A 23,796-nucleotide genomic window follows, 5' to 3' on the forward strand; every position below is an offset into this window, starting at 1 on the left:
TATGAGATGAATTTTTTAAACCTAGTTAATTTATAATTAGATAATATTTGTTAAATAAAAATAAAAATATTACAGTATTAAAATCCAAAATATTTTTAGAACTAAACAATACGAGCATTGCAGGCAGGAGTAAGAAACACGGTGCCCCTGAGCTCGCGAAAGGCGGGGGGAAACGGGGAGGCTTGGATCTGAAGGCAAACAGAAGTAGAAATATGATTGGAGCCTTGTTTAGTTCTGAAAAGTGAAAATTTTTCGGTACTATAGCACTTTCGTTTGTTTGTGACAAATATTATCCAATCATAAACTAACTAGGATCAAAAGATTCGTCTCGTGATTTACAGCTAAACTATATAATTAGTTTTTATTTTCATCTATATTTAATGTTTCATGCATGTGCCACAAGATTCGATGTGACGGGGAATTTTTGGTTTTCATGATGAACTAGCGTGGGTTGCGCATTAGCCGGAATGCAGGAATGCAGTGCTGGAATTCTGGAAACTACCGTGCTACGCATCCATAGTGTCATGACAGAGTATAAAAGGGGTGGCATATTATTAGGTAGTCTTGATGCATGTTTAATAAGAGTGTCATATACATTAAATATGATATCACATAAGTAAAATTGCTGACTTGGTAGGATCATTAAATGAAGAAGTTCCATCAAATGAGAGAGAAGTTTCATCCCTATAAAACTCATATAGCTCGGTTAACTAATTTATAATCTTGATAACTCTGTTATGAAACTATGCATTGAGACTGACCTTATCGGGATTTAGGACGCAATGTCTCATAAGACCAGTTTTAATGGAGTTTCATTAGAGTTTTATGGACATTAAGGGGTTGTTTGAGACTGCTCCACAAACTCCACCATAGAGCAGCTCCACAAAAAACTGGAGTTTGTGGAGTACCTCTTTAGGTGCTCTCACAGCTCCACTCTTTTTCCTTGAAGTAAGTGTGTGGAGCAGAAACTGTTTATCTAAAAAATATGGAGCGGAGCTGAAAAACATGAAGCAGAGCAGTATCAAACACCGAGCTGAAAAACGTGGAGCTACTCCAGTTTTTGTGAAGATGCTCTATGGTGGAGTTCGTGGAGCGGAGTTTATGGAGTAATGTCAAACACACCCTAAATATGCTTATGTGGCACTATATTAATGAAGAGATAGTTGATAAAAATTTTATGGGAGCAGAGAGAGTTTTATGTGAATGAAAACTCTTCCGTTTTCAAAATATTGATGTGTTAAAAACTGAGTCATGGAACTCTCACTAAAAATAGCCTAAGTGAACAGGACAAAACTTTCATGACTGTTACTCATACTAATTTGTTGTAAAAAAAATATTTTTATGATTGAAAAATAGTGCTAATAAATTCAAACGTAGAGGGCACTTTCGATGAAGTGGTCGTGACGCAGAGTCTAGTAGCACTATGCTGTATACTGTGTTCGATGGGCCGTGACTATTTGATGCTCATGGTCTTGGATTATGCTAGTATTACAGTAATTATTAGTCAATTATCAGACTTTTTTTGGATGTTTAGGTCTTGTTTAGTTTCCACTAAAAACCAAAAACTTTTCAAGATTCTCTATCACATCAAATCTTACGGCATATGTATGGAGCATTAAATATAAATAAAAACAAAAACTAATTGCACAGTTTGTCTGTAAATCGCGAGACGAATCTTTTAAATATAATTATTTTATGATTAGATAATGTTTACCAAATAAAAACAAAAATATTACAGTAGCGAAATCTAAAAAATTTTCACAACTAAACAAGCCCTTAGTGTGCGAGGCGCTTTTACCCTGAAAATGAAGTGATGGACTGATGGTCCATAATTTTGAGCTTACAGCTTTTGGGCTTTGCGATATTGTATAGCATAACATATGAATAGCTCCAGTGTAGGAGATAAATCGAACATAAAAGTATCTACATTGCATAGAATAGATTTTTTTTTTTTTTCACGTTGAGTGTGTTACATAGAAAGAAAGTTCTTCACGAAGAAGATTCATCCATGAGTCCATAAATAGACTTAGGCTTTGTTTACTTCCACCACAAAATGCAAAATTTTTCAAGATTCTCCATCACATCAAATTTTTAGACACATACATAGAGTATTAAATATAGACGAAAATAAAAACTAATTACACAGTTTGGTCGTAATGTACGAGACGAATCTTTTGAGCCTAGTTAGTCCACGATTGGACAATAATTACCACAAACAAACGAAAGTGCTACAGTGTCGCAGAATTTTTCTTTTCACCAACTATAGAGGTGTTTTCACGTTGAGTGTGTTACATAGAAAGAAAGTTTTTCACGAAGAAGATTCATCCATGAGTCCATAAATAGACTTAGAAGGTGTTTGGTATAATTTCTCATGAGGGACTCATTTACATGAGTCAGAGCCGTTTTGAAAAAAAATATAATTTATGGCTTCATCAAAATAGCTCTAGATTCTCTATTTTTTACTTAGAAAATAGCTTTTCTAAAAAAACGTAGAAGGCAGAACTAAATAAGAGCTCTGCCAAATTAACTCTTAATTTTTGTGAGTTCTTTAAAAGCCCACAAAAATTAAGCATATTTGTGGGCTCACGGACAAGCCCGCTTAAATGTTGGATGAAATTTTGGCTGATTCTTGAGTAGTCGCATCTAATAAACCAAACTTCGGAACTAAATATGGCCTCCTCTTAATTTGCATTGTTGGCACATACTCCGTATACGATATGGAGAATTTGAAAAAAAAAATCTCTTTCCAAAAATAAAATGATTGTTGTTTTAGTTTTGAATCTAGATAAGTGTTTAATGGAGAACTTTTCTGTGCGGCGAGGCTGCCGTCGGCCGGGGCTGGCACGGGTGGGGGAGGAAAGGGCGTGGCGAGGTTGAAGGCCGGTCGCGGCATAACGTTGTCCATCCAAAGAAATAGTTAAAATTTGCAATCGGCCAGTAAAACTAGCCGTGCGCCCGTGCCGTGCCGTGGGTCAGACGAACGATATCCAATTCCAGACGGGGTAACGTGCCAAAGACGAGGCCACGAGGGAACGCCCCGCCAGTCCGCCACACGCTCCCGGAGCTCGGCGTCGCCGGGGCCAAATGGCGGCTCCATCCGCCTCCGCCCCCTTGCTCCGCTCCCACCCCCACCGCGGCTCGCTCGTGCCCTCGTCGCCGCGCCACCGTCCCGCGGCCACTTCCCTGCTTGAGTTCCCACCCCGCAGACCCGCCTCCTCCCGCAGGTTCCCATACACCGCGGTGCGGTCCTCCTCCACTGCCTCACCCTCGGCACCTGTGGAAGAGGCTTCCGCGGCCGCGGCCCCGACCGGAGACGAGGAGGAGGAGCGGGTGGTGCTCCCCACCAACGAGTCCTCCGAAACCCTGCTGCGCATCCGGCACACCGTACTGCCTATCCCCTTCTCCCCCCTACGTTACAGTGTTTGAACCTTGTATTGTATGCTTAATTTGGTCTCGGTTCTCACCAAAATCCCGTCACTCTAATACGTGTGCAATTTAGTGTCCCGTCAAAACTATAGACAACTTAGTGTCTTTCACAATTGTTGCTGTAGTGCGCCCATGTGATGGCCATGGCTGTCCAGAAGCTGTTCCCCAACTCCAAGGTGACAATAGGTCCCTGGATAGAGAATGGTTTCTACTACGACTTTGACATGGAGCCCTTGACAGATAAGGACCTCAAGAAGATTAAGAAGGAGATGGTGAGTCTGCATTCCTACACTGAGCATGTCTGAATTGACCTGAACTGCAAAGTGGTGGTTTTGATTTGTCAACTTGGTATGTTCAATTGTTGATAGGATCGGATCATCCGACAGAACCTCCCGCTGGTGAGGGAGGAGGTGTCCCGAGAAGAGGCTCAGAAGAGGATTGAAGCACTCAATGAGCCTTATAAGTTGGAGATTTTGGAGAGCATTAAGGAAGAACCAATCACGATATACCACATTGGTTAGCCTTGTAAATTGGTGACTTGGATATCTTTTCAAAAGAGACTTACCCCTCTTGATTGGTTTATTTATGATAGCATGTGTTGATGAGATCCTTCGTGTCATGTAGGAGAAGAGTGGTGGGATCTCTGTGCCGGGCCTCATGTGGAGTCAACTGGAAAAATAAACAGAAAGGCTGTTGAGCTTGAGTCTGTTGCTGGTGCTTACTGGAGAGGTGATGAGAAAAACCAAATGCTACAAAGAATATATGGAACTGCTTGGGAAAATGAAGATCAACTGAAGGCTTACATCCACTTTAAGGAGGAAGCCAAGCGCCGAGATCATCGACGATTGGGTCAGGACCTTGATCTGTTCTCTATACAGGTGCGTCTTAAATCTTAATTTCTGAGAAAGCATATGTAAATACAGAAGAGTGATTCATTGGTAACTATATGCCTCAACCTTTCCACCAGCAATAAAACTGAACGATGCCAGATTGTGTGGTTTTGTTAGTTTTTAGAGCCCTTAAATGCCTGATAGTTCTTGATAGCTTTCATGCATGGGAGAATCTTTACAGTGTACCATGGCAAAAGTGAACAAGATCTGAGTCTACAACATTGGAATGATTTGCTGTGCTCGGGATTTGAAGACAAAGTGGTCACTTTGCTCTGGTCGATCTCACTATGTTGAAATAGTCATAGCACAACTTCATTTGATTTGTATTCTGCACCTGCTAACATCTATTGATGTTTCTTAGTAAGCGCCAAAAATGTGATGTTTGATGCAAACAGTTTGCTATAACTGACTATTCCAATATAATATTGTCCATGTTCTTGGTTTACTTTTCTACTCTATGAAATAGATAACCAGGTCTAACTTCTAAATATGACTTGCATCCTGTGCATAAGTTATATTTTTTTTATTAGTGACCGTAACCTATGTGAATTAATCAGGATGATGCTGGTGGTGGTCTAGTATTCTGGCATCCAAAAGGCGCTATCATCAGACACATTTTAGAAGACTCATGGAAACAGATTCATTTGCAACATGGTTATGATCTACTGTACACTCCTCATGTTGCGAAGGCTGATCTTTGGAAGATCAGTGGACACATAGACTTCTACAAAGAGAGCATGTACAATCAAATGGATGTTGAAGATGAGATGTATCAACTGCGGCCTATGAATTGCCCTTACCACATTTTGGTATACAAGAGAAAACTACATTCATATCGGGATTTTCCTATCAGAGTGGCAGAGCTAGGAACGGTCTACAGATATGAGCTATCTGGTAGTCTTCACGGGTTGTTCCGTGTAAGAGGGTTCACACAGGTGCTTCCCTTCTTCAGGTTCCCTTATACCACTAATATTTTACTGATGGGATCATGATCATTTCATAATTTTTAGCATGGTTCCTAAGGTGTCACCAAGGCAGCAAGGCATGTCTAGGTTGCCAGTCAGCGGCACAAATCACACAGGATGCCTTACCGCTTTAAGAATTTTTATTTTTTACTTATTTGTAATTACTACTAGATGAGATGAGCAATGCTAAAGATGTTTTCTTTTCGAATGACATGCTTTGTAGTACAACTTTGCAGCTTTTGCTCCTTTCCCTGAAGTACCTTTTGGCATTATTTATTGCTTTATACGTGCTTATGTAATGTCATTAGCCAGCAATCAAGTCCACACATGACCTTTTTTCTGTTTTGAAGAATACACATCATAGGTATCAGCACCTTTCGTTTCAGTTCCTTTTCTAAACATACTATCCTTAAGTTATGGAATATGGACATTCTACTCTGTAACATGTTGCTAACAATCATAGCACTGGCTGGTTGGTACTAGAATCTTCTCACCACTACTTTATAAAGTTCAGAAGTACTCTTGGTATTGTTTTCAATTCTCAACTATTTCTAGTTATTAGGATGATGCCTAAATTTCAACTATTTCTATTTATGTAGGATGATGCCCACATATTTTGCCTGGAGGACCAGATAAAAGATGAAATTAGAGGTGTTCTTGATCTAACTGAGCAAATACTTGGACAATTTGGTTTTCGGTATTATGAGATAAACCTTTCAACTAGGCCAGAAAAATCTGTTGGCACTGATGACATATGGGAAAAGGCAACGATTGCTCTGAAGAATGCATTAGATGATAAAGGTTGGGAATACAAGGTTGATGAAGGTGGAGGTGCTTTTTATGGTCCAAAAATCGATCTAAAAATTGAGGATGCTCTTGGAAGGAAATGGCAGTGTTCCACTGTGCAGGTAAATTATATATTTTTATGGGGTAAGAGGTACTCAAATGTGTAAATGGCATTGAAGGTTACCAAACTTGTCTTGTGCGTGCAAAAATGTCACTATTCTTTAAAATTAAACTAATCAATGACTAAACTTTCTAACTGGATGGTCTAAAAATCACCAATAATGTACCACCATCCAATAAGGCTGACATGGAAATTATAGTGAAGGATGCGGCATAATAGTTTTTTAAAAAAGTCTTCCAACATCCTTTAATCCATATGTTCCTTATAATTTGCCCTTTCTACACGGTAGTATACTAGTTTTCACCCACCCAATGCAAATTGCCTGCCAGCCACCTTATGGCTAGTGTGCTGCTGCCAGATAATACATGTGGCTGTGCCCTAAATCGACACGAGAATGAGATGGACTATGAATAAACTCTAGGAGTCTATGTTGAAATTGATGTCTCTATACTAAATAAACTATGATATTTGGTAATCTGTTCAGAGCGCGCGCGCGGGGGTGGGGGTGGGTGGGGGGGGGGGGTGCTGCCCAGCTTCGCCTCCATGAAGCTCTGCCCAGCACTGGGGTCAAATATTTAAGTACATGAATTAGTTCATGAACATATTAGTTCTAATATGATTAGCATGCAGGGGTTCAATGCAAATATAACTGTAATCTGAACTCATTGCCATGTCGAACAAAACTCGGAGTCCATGCTAGCGTGATTAGACAAGTTGCCACATAAGTCACTTCAGGTGATCCACTTTGAAAGTTTAGTGATGAATCAGTCCCATTTTAAAGCTTGGTGACACGTACACTACAAGTTTAATGGTCTCTAACGCGATTTACAATAATCAAATTGTTCGAAGAGAAAATAGGATACACTAACGCTCCAATTTCTTATATGTTATAGGTGGATTTCAATTTGCCTGAACGGTTCGACATTACCTATGTTGATTCAAATTCTGAGAAAAAGCGACCCATCATGATTCATAGAGCTATCCTTGGGTCTTTGGAGCGCTTCTTTGGTGTCCTGATTGAGCACTATGCTGGTGATTTTCCACTTTGGCTTGCCCCAACCCAAGCCCGTATTCTACCTGTGACAGACAATGAGGTTTGATTCATTTGCTTTGCATTATCGTTCACCATAAGTTGTTAAAATTTGAAAGCATATGTTCACTGATACTCTGGATTATCTGTTTCTCTTTCGATTGAAGAGATGTTTATAGTTCAGATAGATGTTTGCCTTAGTATTATTTATGGAACCATGACATCTTGATTTTATATTCTTTTCAGTTGCAATACTGTAACGAGGTGGCCTCAGAACTGAAATCAAGAGGGTTACGTGTTGAAGTCTGTCATGGAGAGCGCCTACCAAAGCTAATAAGGAATGCTGAAACACAAAAGGTGCCACTCATGGCAGTTGTTGGCCCTAAAGAAGTTCAAGCCAGGACCCTGACTATCAGGTCCAGGCACAATGGGGAGATCGGCACAATGCCCGTCGACGAATTCATCACGAGACTTCAACTTGCTGTCGCAAACAAATCATCGTTATAGACCGTTGTTCCACTAAATTTCAGTCCGGTATGTAGAACATTAGATCCTTTACACATAGATCTGTTCCATCAAAGTAAAATAACAGCTAAGGTCTGCAGAAGCAGGTCCAACACTTTTTTTGTGCATAGCATAGTCCATAGTTGCCATCAGTCATCATAGGTTACAGAATATCTCTCTTACCCCCCCCCCCCCCCCCCCCCCCCACACACACACACACACAAAAGAAAAAAAACTGCTCTCTACGTTTTGGCTGAAAGAGATGCTTTTAGTTAAGTACGTGTCGACCGTGATCATTGCCATTTCAGTCATCTTCATTACGAATTCACCGTTTCAAAGGCCTATATGTTTTACATCGAATGTGCTACATGACACGGTGGATCAATTATGCCTGGAGTTTAATTATATATTCGTACTGCAAAATGCAGTGGCTGTGTTTGGATTGATGCAAAACATCTCCACTAATGTGTGTTTTGTTCATCCCTAGCCTCTCGCATCATATCCTCAAGCATACTTAAGTTGGCCGTGAGATCGATGTCCGAACCAATCAATCTTTGTGGGTGCGACTCGGGGAATATGTGGGTCAGCTACAGCTTATAAAGCAGAGAGAATCTCAAAAGCTTGTGTTCAGATAGTGTTAGAAAACCAAATATCCATGTCACCGACCCATGGGCATATCTTGTAGCTGAAGGAATCCTGTTCAGCTCAAATAGTGCTCAGTGCTCAGTGCTCAGTGCTCACCACCAATCTTTTTCAATAAGAAGGAATGTGATTCTTCATGTCAACCTGAATCTATAATAATAGGATTAACATTAGTTTTTGTCTGTAGTGCATGGTTAACTTTTTTTTTTGTCATAGGCCGAGAATTAAAGAGAAGTGTTCAGGGGTTAAAGAAAGACGAGGTACTCAGATGTCCATCCGTTCAGAGCTCATACATGATTCATGTGAAATACTGCAACGACTTGCAGTGATCAAGTTACAAGAAAGTCAAACCAGCGGCCAATCCCACCACCCCCCACGATTTTCTTTTCATTTTTGGAAATTTTATTTTCGCGATATTTTAAAAAGTTATAAAGTTGCACATATAACTTCTACACATAATATTTTACAAGCCATAACATACTAGCATAACTTAGTCAATAGTTTTTTAATAATATTATATAGACAATTTGTCATGATGACTTTTCTACATAACTTTTGAAGTCTAAATTTTGTTGAAAATTACCATAGGGAAATCTTATTCATAACAATTTTTCAACATAACTTTTATAATCATGAGTTTACATAATAAATTATACGAATAACATAACTTATTCACGTAAGTTATATTATTGTTGCCCAACTTCTTTTGAAAAAAATATATACATACAATTTATCCAATATAGTCTTTATGTAATTTATTTTGATCAAATTTCTCAATATACGTACAAAAAAAAGAAAAACGAAAAAGGATGAAAAGACAAAAGGAGAAAAGGAACTGAGAAAATAAAATCTGATAGAGAAAGCAATACAAAAATAAAAAGAAAAGTGGAAACTGAACGGACGTCAGCCCATGAACATGGCCATAGATGGCCTTGTTTAGATCAAAAAGTTTTTGGATTTTGATACTGTAGTAATTTTGTTTTTATTTGACAAACATTGTCCAATCATAGAGTTACTAGGCTTAAAAGATTCGTTTCACAATTTATAGACAAACTGTGCAATTAGTTTTTGTTTTCATCTATATTTAATATTTCATACATGTGCCGCAAGATTCGATGTAATGAAGAATCTTGAAAAGTTTTTTGTTTTTGAGATGAACTAAACAAGGCGAGACAAATGAAGAAAAAAAATACCAAGATATTGGAGAAACGGTAGATATATAGAAATATAAAAATGGCCATCTACTGTAGGTCATGTACATATGAAAGTGAAAGGAAAATAAAAAGGCACGTATATGTAAATACCGCAACAAAAATCTTTCGATGGTTTGTCAAATATATAGTACTACAAATTAAAGAACAGAAACCACATCACAGCCAGGACTAATCACCGCAAGACGCAAGTGGCTTGAAGCAGGGATCCACCACATGGTGTCCGCACACGAATACTCACCAACCTATCTTTTATGAATCGCATATATATACATTACATTTTTCTTGTCTAACAAATTTCCATATAACTCGTTCTGGACAAACTTGTAAATCTGAATGTATTCTTAGTGCATAGAAGAAAAATTGATAAGTTAAGATAAAAATAGGAAAATAGAAATAGAACAAAAAATAAAGTGAAAACTTCATGGTCTAAACTGGACATTGCGCCGTTCGCAAAAAAAAAAAAAAGGACATTGCGCTGCAGAGGGGGGAAAAGAGAAAAAGATAAAGTGAGCTCTACGGGGGACCGTTGGGGTTATCCGATTGCAAACGGATCCACACAAAAAATACATGTGGTCCGTGGTGTCACATTTGGGAATTGGGATAGACCCGTGTGTCGTAGGACGTAGCTCCTCCACCTCCTTATACCGCTCAATGATTGTTTTTATTTTTATTTTTACTAAGAAATTGTTTCAATGATCGACCAAATTGGTTCATGACTACGCATCTTTCTCGTCAAAATGATGCTCGATAACTATCAAACTGTCGGTGATTGCGATGAGTACACAAAAGAACTTTACACCATATCAAATAATTTAACCTATGGAATTTTCGATCGGTTTGCTTGATTGAACCAAAAGCATGGACATGTCCAACGAAGACCAGCGATTATAAAGGCAAAGCTGCTCTGAGTCTGGCCGGATCTAGCCTATATATACACACAAGCTGCCAGCACTGCAGGCAGTAACCAGAGCACACAAGAACCCAAGCACCTGAGCTCAGCCTCGCAAATACGTTTCAGTTCCGGAGCGAGTGTTCGCTCATGGCTGCTGCACGCAGCAGCCATCGCTTTCGCCACTCCAAGCTCTCAGTACTGATCCTGGCACTGGCCACGGTGGTGGCCGCCGCACGGGCTCAGCTTTCGCCGACGTTCTACGCCTCGTCGTGCCCTGCCGCGCTCGTCACCATCAAGACCGCCGTGCGGGCTGCTCTGGTGCTGGACCGGCGCATGGGCGCCTCCCTGCTCCGGCTTCACTTCCACGACTGCTTCGTGCAGGCAAGTCGATCCACAGCAGTCGCGCGGTCGAGGTGTAGGACTCTTTGTGAACCAGTCGTGTGACGAGCTGTGTATATACCTGCTGCCTGTGTATGTGCGTGCGCCAGGGCTGCGACGCGTCCGTTCTGCTGGACGACACGGGCAACTTCACCGGGGAGAAGAGCGCGGGCCCGAACGCGGGGTCGCTCAGGGGGTTCGGCGTCATCGACACCATCAAGGCCCTGCTGGAGGCGCTGTGCCCGCGGACCGTGTCGTGCGCCGACATCCTCGCCGTCGCCGCCCGTGACTCTGTCGTCGCGGTACGGATGACAATCATCCCAATCATGAGCCAGTCGCAGTAGTATTCACGCGGAGGACTCCAGCTCACTTAACACAGTTAACACATTGTCTTGCGATCTTGGGTGTGCAGCTAGGAGGGCCATCGTGGACGGTGCAGCTCGGCAGGAGGGACTCCACCACGGCGAGCCTCTCCACCGCGAACACCGACCTCCCCTCGCCGGCGTCCAGCCTGAGCACCCTGCTCGCCGCATTCGCCAGGAAAGGCCTGAGCAGCACCGACATGGTCGCTCTGTCTGGTGCGTTCCTCGCTGTCGTCACTGACCAATCCAATCACACGGTTTCATCAGTGATCAGCCAGCACCACAGCGCCTGATCGATCGAGTTCAGTGACGTCCTGGCATGGTCACCGACGACGACGTGACCATGCAACTACCAGTTCCCCCTCTGTGCCTCTACTCTAACAGCGGTGGCAGCTTGGCAGCTAGCACCCGCGCCACCGCCCCCCACCGCCACGTACCGCTGGTCACCACTGACACGTGACGCGGTTGCGTTGTGCATGCAGGAGCCCACACGGCGGGGCAGGCGCAGTGCCAGAACTACCAGGCCAGGATCTACAACGACGCCAACATCAACGCGGCCTTCGCGGCGTCGCTGAGGGCCGGCTGCCCGGCCGGCGGCGGGGGCGGCGCGAACGCGCCGCTGGACGCGTCCACGCCGAACGCGTTCGACAACGCGTACTACGGCGACCTGGTCGCGCAGCAGGGGTTGCTGCACTCCGATCAAGAGCTCTTCAACGGCGGCTCCACGGACGGACTGGTCAGGAGCTACGCAGCCAGCTCGGCGCGGTTCAGTAGCGACTTCGCCGCTGCCATGGTCAAGATGGGCGGCATTGGTGTCATAACCGGGAGCAGCGGAGAGGTCCGGCGCAACTGCCGGAGGGTGAACTAGCTAGCTTGCAGAATGCTGCATTGCATGCATCGCACTTCTGAAAGAAATTGAGTGTGCTGAGCTATCCAACCATGGTTAAAGGAAGTTGTAAAGATTAAGGGGCAACGAGTTCATATAGCTTGTGTTGATGTTGGGATTAAAGAAGTACTCTTCCATTAAATTCTAAGATATTTTGGTCTTTTCTAAATACACAGTTTTTGCTATGCACTTAGATATTAGTACTTAGTAAAAACAAATGCATCTAAAAAAACCAGAGTATCTTTTTATTTGAAATAAAGGGAGTACATTATCTTAGACCAAACCAACTTAACAAAAATAGTTTAAATAAAGTTAAGCTTGTAGGAACCTTGGACTATGCTACATGAAATTTAGCAATGGTGGCAACGCTAAGGGGGACTTTGATTGAGCCCAATAGGTGCCAACTAATATTAGGTCATTGATTGTGGGTGAGAGACTTGTTTCGAATGGATGTCCAAATTTGATGATCTACTGTACCAATGCATAGTTTATTTTCGAGCCTCTTCCCAGCCAATTCAGGGCAACCAAATCACATGCCAGACTTTGGCCGACCAAACTAGATTTGGCGAGGCATCCATGGATAGCAACCAGGTGTGTCCCAAGACCCCATTTAGCACAAGACTAATGGTTTCTAGTTCACTCGTGACATGTGTGGTTCATGCCAACACTATAGAAGGGAAGCCCCCCATCCACCCACACACCACCCCACACAAAAAAAAGGAAAGAAAAAGGAAAGAAAGAGAAAAATGGGACTAGCTACAAGGGGAGGGTTTGATAGTTGACAATTGAGCCTGACTTCTTGGTTAATTTCCTTTTGCGGTGTCGGTGTTATTTATCCACTCATGAATCAATATGTATATCTTTCTAAATTATTTCTATAAGACACGACATTGGTTGTATACATTTTTGGGGAATCTTGGTGCTTGCTGTATCAGTCACTAAGCTAGTAGCTAATACTAGAAAAAAACATAATAGAGCATGAAGATGATGTATGAATTTTGTTGTAAAAGAGAATTTGGTGATGTTATACACCTTTACTCAACTCGGATTTGGACAAGAACCATTAAATTTGCAGCATGTACAACATGCATACCCGAAAACTTATAGGCAATTTGGGTATATGAATAATCTAATCATTATCTTCAACATCCAATCTTATTAACTTCATTTCTTTAACATTTTGAAGCCAAGTTTGAGCATATTCATCCTCAACAAATCTCAACCATTACAATAAATTTATATGCTTGGGAGGATAAAATAAAGTTTAGGTTTAGGTTTTTCACTTGAGCCTACAACATTTCATCGTAATAAAAAAACTGCATTTAGGGTGGATGTTTGGTACATCTCACTTAGCAAAACATTTCACACATATATTTGGTACCATAAATAAAGGAGGCCTCAATGATTTCACATAGATCACTAGGATTTTGCAAGCGCTAGCCGGGTCGGGGGCAAAGTCTTAGTCTTCTTCTAACCATCCGTTCATCGCCAAGCCTTTAGGGTGCATACTATATGAGCCCAATGGAGTTGGATGGGCACAAAGTCCCGTTCTATCTTCTAACCATTCGTTTCTCGCCAAGCCTTTAGGGTGCACTATATTAGCCTAATGGAGTTTCAACAAAGGTTTGTCCTGTTACAAACACACATGTGGTTTGCATAATATTGCTAGGTTGGGTATCTTAGATGAACCAATCCTATGTGATTGAGGTGGGCACCTTCTACTCATGCATAACGCTCATTTACCAAACATTTTACCCAACACACCCTCCTGCCCTGTGTTAGAAAACACTTCCTATAATTGCATTACTAGTTTTCCAAGCTTTTCTCTTCCCACCCGTTTTTCATGAAAACTCACACCTTTGTCAATTTTTGTATAAGTTATGATATTTGAGTAAAATGATCTATCTTCTCCAAATATTACTTTATCTTCTTTGAAGAGAAAACAAACTGATTATCTTAACACCAATAGTTCTAAAAAAGCATGGACTACCCGAGCATGTTCTAAGGGTGGGTGAAGCTGTAGGTTTTCAAGGGCATATGGTGTTCTAGTTGCCCATGAATAGTAATGACTCTGCGGATTATCACTAATACAACATTTGAAATAGCTTTTATGGAAACAAGTAACAATGCCACATATCAAGTCGTGTTGGTATTGTTATTTACACACAGAGAATAAAAATACGATCAAGGTGGTTGGGACTTGTCTTCATTTCTTTGACAAGTGACTTGTCTTCATTGATGATCCTGGTATGTCGTAGTTGTGGGTCTTTTACTTGGGGGTTACCTTCAAATCCAACGTTCTCTCAGAAACAACATATTCCCATGCATTCCATCATTCCATGTATATATCAAAATTCGTCTTAGTTTGGGTGGCACAAGTGAGAACGGATACTTTAACGATTTTCACGAGTCAATCAATCCTTTAGCTGGCAAGAAAAAAAAAAAGAGGAGAGAGACAATAAGAGAAGCGATATAAGAAATCAGATTTTGGAAATTTGGTCAGAACCGACTTTTCGAGTTTTGCTTATAGAAAACATTTTTTGGTTGTTTCGGTTTTATCTCAATGTAGTTATGAATTACTAAATATATTGTGTTAGAGCAACTCCAACAACTTGACTATTCTTGTTCTGGAGGTTGGAGGTTATTTTAGAATTTGTATAGTAAAAAATAGGCTCAAACATAAATGCTATTTGATTATATAAAATAAAAAACTTTTAATTTTCGGTGGCTATATATAGCCAACTATAGGCACTCACTACCTTGACTTTATAAAATGACAAGACTATTGTGGATCTCTTATTTTTTAAGAAGTTTTTGTTTTATATAATGACTAAATAATAAAATTTAGATATTAATTTTAGTTAAACTGTTGGAGTTGATCCAAACAATCTGGAAAGAAAATGCTAACATAAAGATTGTTTTTTAAAAGGAAAGATTGTGTTTTTGGAATGAAAAGATTGATGCCTAGCCGATCGATTTTTCCGGGCCCAGCCAGAGGTAAGGTCAAACATGACCGCTGCCGGCTGCCGCACCAACACCAGCTCGTGCGAGACCATAGAACTCAGGCCTTTAGGCGTTGTTTAGATTCAATTTTTTTTTAGTTTTTGATATTATAGTATTTTCGTTTTTATTTGATAAATATTGTCCAATCATGGAATAACTAGGCTTAAAAGATTCGTATCGTGATTTACAGGTAAACTGTGCAATTAGTTATTTTTTATTTATATTTAATATTTCATGCAAGTGCCGCAAGATTCGATGTGACGGGGAATCTTGTAAAGTTTTAGTTTTTTAGATGCATCTAAACAAGACCTAAAGTTCAAAAAAAAAAACCAAAAAGTTTCCAAAATTTCTCGTCACATCGAATTTTGCGGCACATGCATGAAGCATTAAATATAGATGAAGATTAAAACTAATTACATAATTTAGCTGTAAATCGCGAGATGAATTTTTTAATTCTAATTAGTTTATGATTTAATAATATTTATCACAAACAAATAAAAATACTACAGAATTTCACATCTAAACAAGCCTCATCAACTGACGACTTGGTCCCCACGCCCAAACCCTTTTGGCAGAATGGCAGCCCGAAAGCCTACCAGCGGCAGCGAGTCCGTCCGATCCCCTCCCGCGTCTCGAGTCCATACTCCATAGTCCAAGGGGTAGGGGAACCGATCGAGCCGGGGACGACAACTGACCAGCAGCTCGGCAGCCATCCGGCCAGCCCCCTCAATTTCCACGACGCTTCGGCAGCCCGCCGTCCTCTCCTCGTCTCCCTCGCCCCAAATCCCCCTCCCCCCAAACCGCACTCCCTCTCGCCCCAAATTCCCATCCGCCCCCCAAACCCCACTTCACTCAAAACCCTCGCCGCGCCCACTACTGCGCGCGCCCCACGATGGCCGCCGCCACCGCCGCCGCGTCCTCGGAGGAGGCCGTCAAGGTGAGTGACGGGGCCCGTCGTTCGCTGTTGGATTTCGGGTTGCGCCTGCGCGCAGGGCTGATTCGTTAACGCTTTTCCTGGTGTGCGTGCGTGCGTCTCGGTGCGCGGGGATGCAGGCGGCGAAGGTGCTGATGGTTGGGGCGGGAGGCATCGGCTGCGAGCTGCTGAAGACGCTCGCGCTCTCCGGATTCAGCGACATACACATCGTGAGTCTCCGCTCCGTCTAGGTTTACTGCCCCGCTTTGCATGAATCTGGATTTCGCAGGGCCTGTGGATGCCGGTTTGCTGGTGTGTTCTGGGCTTTTAGTGGGATCTATGATAGGGATAGCGTTGACCTAGAGTTGAGAAGTGGACCTGTACTGTTCAACCCACGAGCTTGCAATCTGCTGCTATGATGGCTTACTTACTGTAGCGCCGATGACTTCAATGCTCTTGCTTGCAATTGTGCTTGTGGGTTCTTATTGCATTCTGGGGGCACTCCTTTTTACAATTGTGTTTAGCGCCTTGCTATCTGCAGGCCCTTTCTTGTCCTGGTGCTTATTTTTATGTTGGCATGAAACATTTTCATTTTTTTTACCTTAATTACTTAGGTTCAGTGTAGTTTATAACCAGTTTATAAATTATAAATGGACACATCCTAGTCCTTGTTTAGGTAACCAAAGTACACAAATCAATGTGCTTGAGATATCTACGATGTATTTCCTTTTATCGCAATGTCCCATTAGACTAGGTTGGGCTTACAAATCAAAATCATTTCTCAAGCTACAAAACCTCTATCTTGCTGTCTTTAGCATAGCACAAGGTGATGCAAACGTATTTTTGTGCCATTTGCGCCCCCCCCCCCCCAAAAAAAAAAGTATCAAGGAGGTCCCGGGTCTGAACCCCAGCCTCCATGTAAAGTAAGAAAATTCAGAGCTGTCTATAAATTCCCTTCCAAGACCCCACCTTGTGTGGGACCTTTTTGCACTTTGTGAGGCCCTTTTGCTTCTATTATTTCCTTAACTTATATTATATATTGCGCCAGGCAAACAACCATTTATCTTACTGTATATGGCATATCGCAGGGAGATAATAAATTTCTGCTGCATCTGTAATTTTTTTAATTATTTTGATGCCTATCATTTGACTCCTATTATGGATTTTTATCCATCTTATACTTTGATAATTGGTAAGTAAATAAGTATGCATTTGTAAAGATTATACTACCTTATTGCTGATGGTAATAATAAAAATCTGTCTGTTTCCTCTCAGACGGTGCACCCAAGTAATCCAACCTTTTTCTCTGCAGATTGATTTGGATACAATTGAAGTTAGCAATCTGAATAGACAGTTTTTGTTTCGGCAGAGTCATGTTGGGCAGTCAAAAGCTAAAGTGAGTTTCACATTTGACTAGAATAATTATCCATGTAATAGTTTTTCTTGTAATCACCTGCTTGTTGTTTCTTTTTTCTTACACTGTTTTATACCATTGGTGTTGCCAGGTTGCTCGGGATGCTGTGTTGAAGTTTAGGCCAAATATAAATATAACACCGTACCATGCAAATGTGAAGGATTCTAATTTCAATGTTGATTTCTTCAAGCAGTTTAATGTTGTTCTGAATGGTCTTGATAACTTGGATGCTAGACGCCATGTTAACCGCCTTTGCCTTGCTGCTGAGGTTCCTTTGGTTGAAAGTGGTACTACTGGTTTTTTGGGACAGGTAAGGCAACCAAATACTGCAGTCATAGTCTCAAAATCACTTGTGCAGTATATGGTTATAGCTGTTGCTGTTGCTAGATCCTTCGGGTCATTGTTGTATCTTTGTACTACCCAGTATGGGCTATATTTTAATACAGTCGGCAGCTCTCCTGTCCGATTTGTTTCAAAAACAAGTATATGCTTATAGCTTTATTTCATATTGATGTATTCCTTGTGATTTTAGTTCGTACTGATGACTATAACTTCTTTGGTTTTGTTTTATATATGTAAGAAGCATGTGAGTCGTGAGGTATCTAGTTACATCTGTCAGTAACAATGGTTTTTGTTTTTGATGTGTGTTTTTCTTTTACTAGCAGTGCTGTGTTCAATTCTCAGCTAGCGTGCAACCTTTTGAATTCTCAACTAGCACACAACATATTTTATCCTTAGAGAAACTCTGATGGCGTATCTTCTTTTATTATAGATGTTCACCTTTTTGGTTTTATATGTTCTGCATTTGGCATAGAATACATAATGATCCCTCGGATGAATGTTGTCTTTTATCCACAACGGTAAATCCGAATTTGTTTACAAAGGCAATGGAATTTCAGTCATAGATAAATGTTTTGTATAGGCCTTTGATATTGTTTTTTAGAAGATTTACATCAGTAGAAAATCTGTGGGGATTCAGTTAAATTTATGCAGGTGTATATATTGTCATTTTCTTAGAAGTATGTCGCTGCTATGAAATCTCTGGGGTATAAATTGAGTGGCCTGAGAGGGTATGCTGACACAGTTAGCATTAAGCATTAACTTGTTCTGGTTGTTTATTTATGCCCGCAAATTAAGATAGTAAATGTCATTTAGTCTTACAGAGAGGATGCTGATAAAATCAGCTGGAACTTTGGGGTCTAGATAGGCTAGTCTGAACTCTGAATTTGATATGTCATTTTTCTTTCTTCCATGTAATTTTACTTTACCTCTTTAAAATGGTTGTTTATTTAGCAGTTAGGACTTAGGGATCGCCAAAAGTATGATTATAAATCATCTGCAAGATTCAAGCAGATTTCTGATGGTTTGATACAATCTTTTTTTACATATTATATGCACTGTGTTCTTTTTTTATTTGGTTAGTAATATAATTAGATATGGTGATTTTATTGGATTTTGGTAGTGTGCAAACAGTGCTCTCAGAATTTGAAGCTTGAGACATTCAGTAATTCTGCAATGCTGGTGGAATATGTACAAGTCAGCGTATCGCACTATGATCAAATGTTCGCATTGATTTTGGTCTGTATTAATTGGCCATTGCATCTTAGTATACATAAAATCCGGTACATTGTTTATTTTCAGCTGAATAAACGATACATTTATTAACTCAAATGTGTTGAATATTTGTCACTAATAACAAACTTAATCGACACCACCCTGCATATTACTCCATCTAATGCTTTGCTCAAAATACTTACATTTCATATATTTCAGGTTACTGTTCATGTCAAGGGTAAAACAGAGTGCTATGAGTGTCAACCAAAGCCTGTACCTAAATCATATCCTGTCTGCACAATTACAAGCACACCATCAAAGGTTACCTACCTCTCCGGCTCAGCTTTTTATTTATTTGTTTTGTTGGACAGTTTATTATGCTGCATATCCGCTCTTGTTTTCTTTGTGTTATCGTATGCATGCAAGTGTAAGTTTATAATCCTTTAGTTTTTTATTGTTTTGAACATCTTGTGGAATGTGTTTGCTATTCAGATTCATAAATGTAAACTATTATGTATTGCATTTTGGTATATGAAAAAATGATGTTTTCCCCATTTTTATGGCAAGTTATCTCAATCCAATGTTTTATTGGATTTAGCTGGGCATGAGTGCCCTTGTATTCTTACAGACAGTTTGTTATTTTTGGCATCTGCACTAATGACCGATTTTATCTCTTTGCAGTTTGTTCATTGCATTGTTTGGGCGAAAGACCTGCTTTTTGCAAAGCTATTTGGTGATAAAAACCAGGGTAATGATCTTAATGTGCACTCGAAAGATGATAGCAGTTCAAAAACAGATGTTTTTGAAAGGAGTGTAGATGAAGATCTTGAGCAATATGCCCAGAGAATATATGACCACGTATTTGGTTACAACATTGAAGTTGCCTTGGATAATAAAGAAACTTGGAAGAATCGGAGAAAGCCAAACCCGATATACATTAAAGATGCATTGCCTGAAGACGCTGTTCAGCAAAATGGTCGTTCTCGGGATCACATGAATGAGGAGCAGGATCCGTCTGCTATGGTATCCCTAGGCCTTAGAAATTCGCAAGAGATATGGAGTCTTGCTGAAAATTCAAGAGTGTTCTTGGAGGCTTTAAAATTATTTTTTGAGAAAAGAGAGAAGGTTCATATGCATTTTTTTCTGAGTCGTATGATGTCTTAAAATTTTTTCTTTATATAGAAATTAATCAAGGCTTAATTTTCTCTTTCAGGAAATAGGGAGCCTTATTTTTGACAAGGATGACCAATTGGCTGTCGAGTTTGTTACTGCTGCAGCAAATATCAGAGCTTCCTCTTTTGGAATACCACTGCATAGCCTTTTCGAAGCTAAAGGTGTTGCTGGAAATATAGTTCATGCTGTGGCAACTACTAATGCTATAATAGCTGGTTTAATCGTCATTGAAGCAATTAAAGTTCTCAAGGGTGATTATCAAGATTATAGGTAACCACATTCTAAACCTGTCATATTGTATTTCTTGCACCAACGGTTTCTATCTAAGATTTGCTTTTCATGTCAAATGCTTAGTTTATGTTTATGCTTGCTTCTGAAGAGTCAAAGTTGTGAAATATCTAGACTAAAATGGAACTTGTTTTCTTTATCAATTTCTCATTGTATATAGTTGATCTTGTTGCTTTCCTATTGGTTTTTGGGCATGTTTAAAATAGAAGTAATGTAACTTCATGGTTCATGTTTTACAGAATGACGTATTGTCTTGAGCATCCAGCAAGGAAGATGCTCTTGATGCCTGTTGAGCCTTTTGAACCTAGTAAATCATGCTATGTCTGCTCTGAGGTATGTACATTTATAGTTAAGGCTTTTGTTACATTTTATCTGTTTCTTCAGCACTGACATGAAGTGAAACTGAACGCAACAGACCCCAGTTGTTCTGGAGGTTAATACTAAGACAACAAAGCTCCGGGAGGTCATTGAAAAAGTCATAAAAAGCAAACTTGGAATGAACCTCCCTTTGATAATGGTTGGCGCCACACTTGTTTTTGAGGATGGTGAAGATTTGGAGGAGGATGAGATTGCAAATTATGCTTTGAACCTCGAAAAGGTGCTGTGATACTAACTGTATACTTTCTGAGTTAATTTCCTGTTCAAGAAAAGTCATTTGTATGCACTGTGGCATATATTCTAATTATCTTGTTTCTTAAAAATTTGCAGCCCTTTGTTGTGTTCATGACCAGCTTAGTTGATTTGTATAAACTTAAATTTTAAGCTTGCAGTCCTTAGTTGTGTTTATTCCCTGCTTAGTTGATCCATTATTTCAGGTCTTGGCTGAACTTCCAGCTCCAGTCCTAAATGGTACAACGCTTACAGTCGAGGATTTTCACCAGGAACTAAAATGCAGTATCAACATCAAACACAGGTTTTTTTTCCTTCTTTCTGTTGACTATGCACCCTATAATTTCATGGTTCCATTTCTTGGGAAATGTTGGTGGTTGGCCCCTGTGTACCTTTGCACTCTAAAAAACACTAGAGCTGCATGGTATTATGTAACTTGTTGCCCTTGTTTTGAATTAACCCTCTGCTTCTATGATAGATATGTAATGAGATATGCCATACCTTACACATCTACAGAAACTAGAGCTGCATTGTTTTATGTAGCTTACCCTTATTTTGAATCAACCTTGCTTCTATGCTAGATACATAACGAGATATGCAATACCTTACACTCATATACAAAAACTAGAGCTGCATGGTAGTGTAACTTGCCCTTATTTTCAATTAACCTTGATTATATAATAGATACATTCTGAGATATTCCATTTCTATGATTATTGGATGCCAAATTGCTTGTGTCCTACAGATACAAAATGGTGTTCATATGCTGCAATTCTGTACTATTGGGCCGCACACAATTCTGTATCTTCATCAATTGAATGGTCAATGCAGGGATGAGTTCGATGAAGAAAAGGAGCCTGACGGAATGGTTCTTGCTGGGTGGTCTGGCCCAGTTGATAAGCAAATTACCAGTAATGGTGAGAATAGATCAGTTCCATCTTCATCGAATACAGAAGATGTTGATGGTACTGCCGAGGATATATCAGCGAAGCCTGGAATGAAGCGTAAGCTGAACGAAATATTAGAGGCAAAGGAAAATTTTGATGCTCTTGAAAATCCTTCGGATGTTGGTTCAAGCAGCGCTCAAGTTGTTGAAGATGATGACGACGACGAGCTTGTTATGTTTGATGAAGACCCAAGGCAAAGCAAGAAGAAGAGATTGCAATAGCAAACGATAACAGCTCTTGACTCCCGGCATCATGGCTAACACATTGTTCAATCATAACATCTTTGATAACTTATCTATGCGGTGATATGCTAGGTTGATGTTGAGACATTGGTAACAATGCCTGAGATACTTTTTTTTTGGCCTCAGATACCGCCCTGTAGGATTGTAATTTGTAGGTTTTAGGCACATGAGCAACTAATGCTCTGCTGACAGCCTGCTGCAAGATAGCATTTGTATCTCAAGAGCCAAGGTCCTGTGTTAGTGATGGTTTTTGTTCAGTTTTGAGGGGTGACCGGGTTAACCACTAAGTTATCTGTCACATTATGTGCCATTCACAGTGTCTGGAAACATGGACTCATCCTGTAATCCTATTAGTGTTACGCTATATGTGAGAAACAAGGCCTGGGTTTACAAACTCCTAGATTTACTGTATTACGGATAACGCATGGGTTTTCTTCGAAACCAGTGAATGATCATTCATAGGATATCGTATGGTACTCACCAGAATGACCAAAATCAGTGGAAAGCAAAGCTGCTCCGGGTTACATGTCACAGCTGAAGCTGTTTTGAGCCTGTTTGGTTACCTGGCTATCTCCTAACCAGGCTTTCTAGAGCCAACTTGAGCCTGTTTGGTTGACTAAATAAGTCTCCTAGCCAGGCCCAAGCAGGCCACCCAAAGAGACTTAGCCAGGCCCCAGAAAAACGCAGGAGCTGGGCGTTTTTGTGGAGCCAGGCTCTGGCCAGCCATTGCAGAGTTCCCCTCACCGCTCGCGCACTCTGACTTCATCTTCTACGGTAATGGCTCCGCCCACGCACGCCGTCTTCGTCTTCCGCGGCCGCATCGTCCACCCTTCGCGTGCGCCGTTGTCCTCCACCCTCTCGCGCGCGCCATGGTTGAAGCGTCAGATCTCGTCTCTGGAAGAGCACGAGCAACCTCGCTGGAGTCGTTGTCGACAGTCAGGACGGAGGCAACATCAAATCAGGGTCGGCGCGCTCGCTGGAGCTGTACGACCGCCACACCGACATCTCCATCGACGGTGAGGCCGGAGGCGACATCAAATTGGGGCTGGAGCGCTCGCTGGATGACCGCCGCACCACGTCGCTGTGAAGGGTGGACAGGAAATCCCGTCGAGAGCTCGAGGCGTCGTCGCGTGCCTCCTGATTCCAGTCTGCCTCTGCCAACGCGCAGCGGCAACTCGGCGTGACTGCGTGAGCACAACAGAGACCTCTTTTCTCTTCTGGATTTTGCCTCGATGGACTGAGCATTTGGCTCTAATTTTTATTTCTGTTTTCTAATGCGACTATACATGACGCTGTATTTTAGTTTTTGGAGAAAATTATTGTCGCATATCGCCCCGCTCGGCCTCATTTAATGAGATGGTCTGGCTGTGCTCGCCGTGCTTGCTTTCATGATTACGCTGGTCATCTTGCTGCTGTCGTGTACCGTGGTCACCGAGGATGCCCACTACTTGTTTGATGAAATATGTCAAAGGAGTAACCTTACTCATTTAAAGAAGAGGTGACTATATCAAAACAAATCAGACAACCAAACATATCATAAAGTTAGCCAGACTTAGA

At 41.0% G+C, this 23,796-nt stretch overlaps 3 protein-coding genes across 3 annotated transcripts; all 3 read left to right on the forward strand.

The window, feature by feature from the left end:
• Window positions 2,978–8,075, forward strand: LOC8058371 (threonine--tRNA ligase, chloroplastic/mitochondrial 2). The gene is made up of 8 exons (XM_021454329.1): window positions 2,978–3,384; window positions 3,552–3,698; window positions 3,795–3,942; window positions 4,051–4,304; window positions 4,874–5,251; window positions 5,881–6,189; window positions 7,082–7,282; window positions 7,465–8,075. The coding sequence occupies exons 1-8, from the start codon at window positions 3,085–3,087 to the stop codon at window positions 7,723–7,725; spliced, it is 1,998 nt and encodes a 665-aa protein (XP_021310004.1). The 5' UTR covers window positions 2,978–3,084; the 3' UTR covers window positions 7,726–8,075.
• Window positions 10,388–12,265, forward strand: LOC8078972 (peroxidase 70). Its single transcript, XM_002460894.2, has 4 exons — window positions 10,388–10,851; window positions 10,959–11,150; window positions 11,261–11,426; window positions 11,693–12,265. Exons 1-4 carry the CDS (start codon window positions 10,618–10,620, stop codon window positions 12,076–12,078), a joined length of 978 nt encoding a protein of 325 aa, XP_002460939.1. The 5' UTR covers window positions 10,388–10,617; the 3' UTR covers window positions 12,079–12,265.
• Window positions 15,753–23,566, forward strand: LOC8078973 (SUMO-activating enzyme subunit 2). The gene is made up of 11 exons (XM_002460895.2): window positions 15,753–16,036; window positions 16,153–16,242; window positions 17,325–17,408; window positions 17,518–17,736; window positions 19,200–19,301; window positions 19,662–20,105; window positions 20,194–20,423; window positions 20,681–20,774; window positions 20,857–21,039; window positions 21,257–21,354; window positions 21,882–23,566. Exons 1-11 carry the CDS (start codon window positions 15,992–15,994, stop codon window positions 22,216–22,218), a joined length of 1,926 nt encoding a protein of 641 aa, XP_002460940.1. The 5' UTR covers window positions 15,753–15,991; the 3' UTR covers window positions 22,219–23,566.

This window comes from Sorghum bicolor, chromosome 2 (assembly GCF_000003195.3).
Source record: "Sorghum bicolor cultivar BTx623 chromosome 2, Sorghum_bicolor_NCBIv3, whole genome shotgun sequence".
NCBI lineage: Eukaryota > Viridiplantae > Streptophyta > Magnoliopsida > Poales > Poaceae > Sorghum > Sorghum bicolor.

Excerpts from the sequence above, each read along its gene's own strand:
- LOC8058371 (XM_021454329.1), top strand. The coding sequence starts at position 3,085 with ATGGCGGCTCCATCCGCCTCCGCCCCCTTGCTCCGCTCCCACCCCCAC. Across the intron at positions 3,943-4,050 it reads AATCACGATATACCACATTG|GAGAAGAGTGGTGGGATCTC; the intron begins GTTAGCCTTGTA and ends CGTGTCATGTAG. Across the intron at positions 4,305-4,873 it reads TTGATCTGTTCTCTATACAG|GATGATGCTGGTGGTGGTCT; the intron begins GTGCGTCTTAAA and ends TGAATTAATCAG.
- LOC8078972 (XM_002460894.2), top strand. The coding sequence starts at position 10,618 with ATGGCTGCTGCACGCAGCAGCCATCGCTTTCGCCACTCCAAGCTCTCA. Across the intron at positions 10,852-10,958 it reads TCCACGACTGCTTCGTGCAG|GGCTGCGACGCGTCCGTTCT; the intron begins GCAAGTCGATCC and ends TGCGTGCGCCAG. Across the intron at positions 11,151-11,260 it reads CCCGTGACTCTGTCGTCGCG|CTAGGAGGGCCATCGTGGAC; the intron begins GTACGGATGACA and ends TTGGGTGTGCAG.
- LOC8078973 (XM_002460895.2), top strand. The coding sequence starts at position 15,992 with ATGGCCGCCGCCACCGCCGCCGCGTCCTCGGAGGAGGCCGTCAAG. Across the intron at positions 16,037-16,152 it reads CCTCGGAGGAGGCCGTCAAG|GCGGCGAAGGTGCTGATGGT; the intron begins GTGAGTGACGGG and ends GCGGGGATGCAG. Across the intron at positions 21,355-21,881 it reads AGTATCAACATCAAACACAG|GGATGAGTTCGATGAAGAAA; the intron begins GTTTTTTTTCCT and ends TGGTCAATGCAG.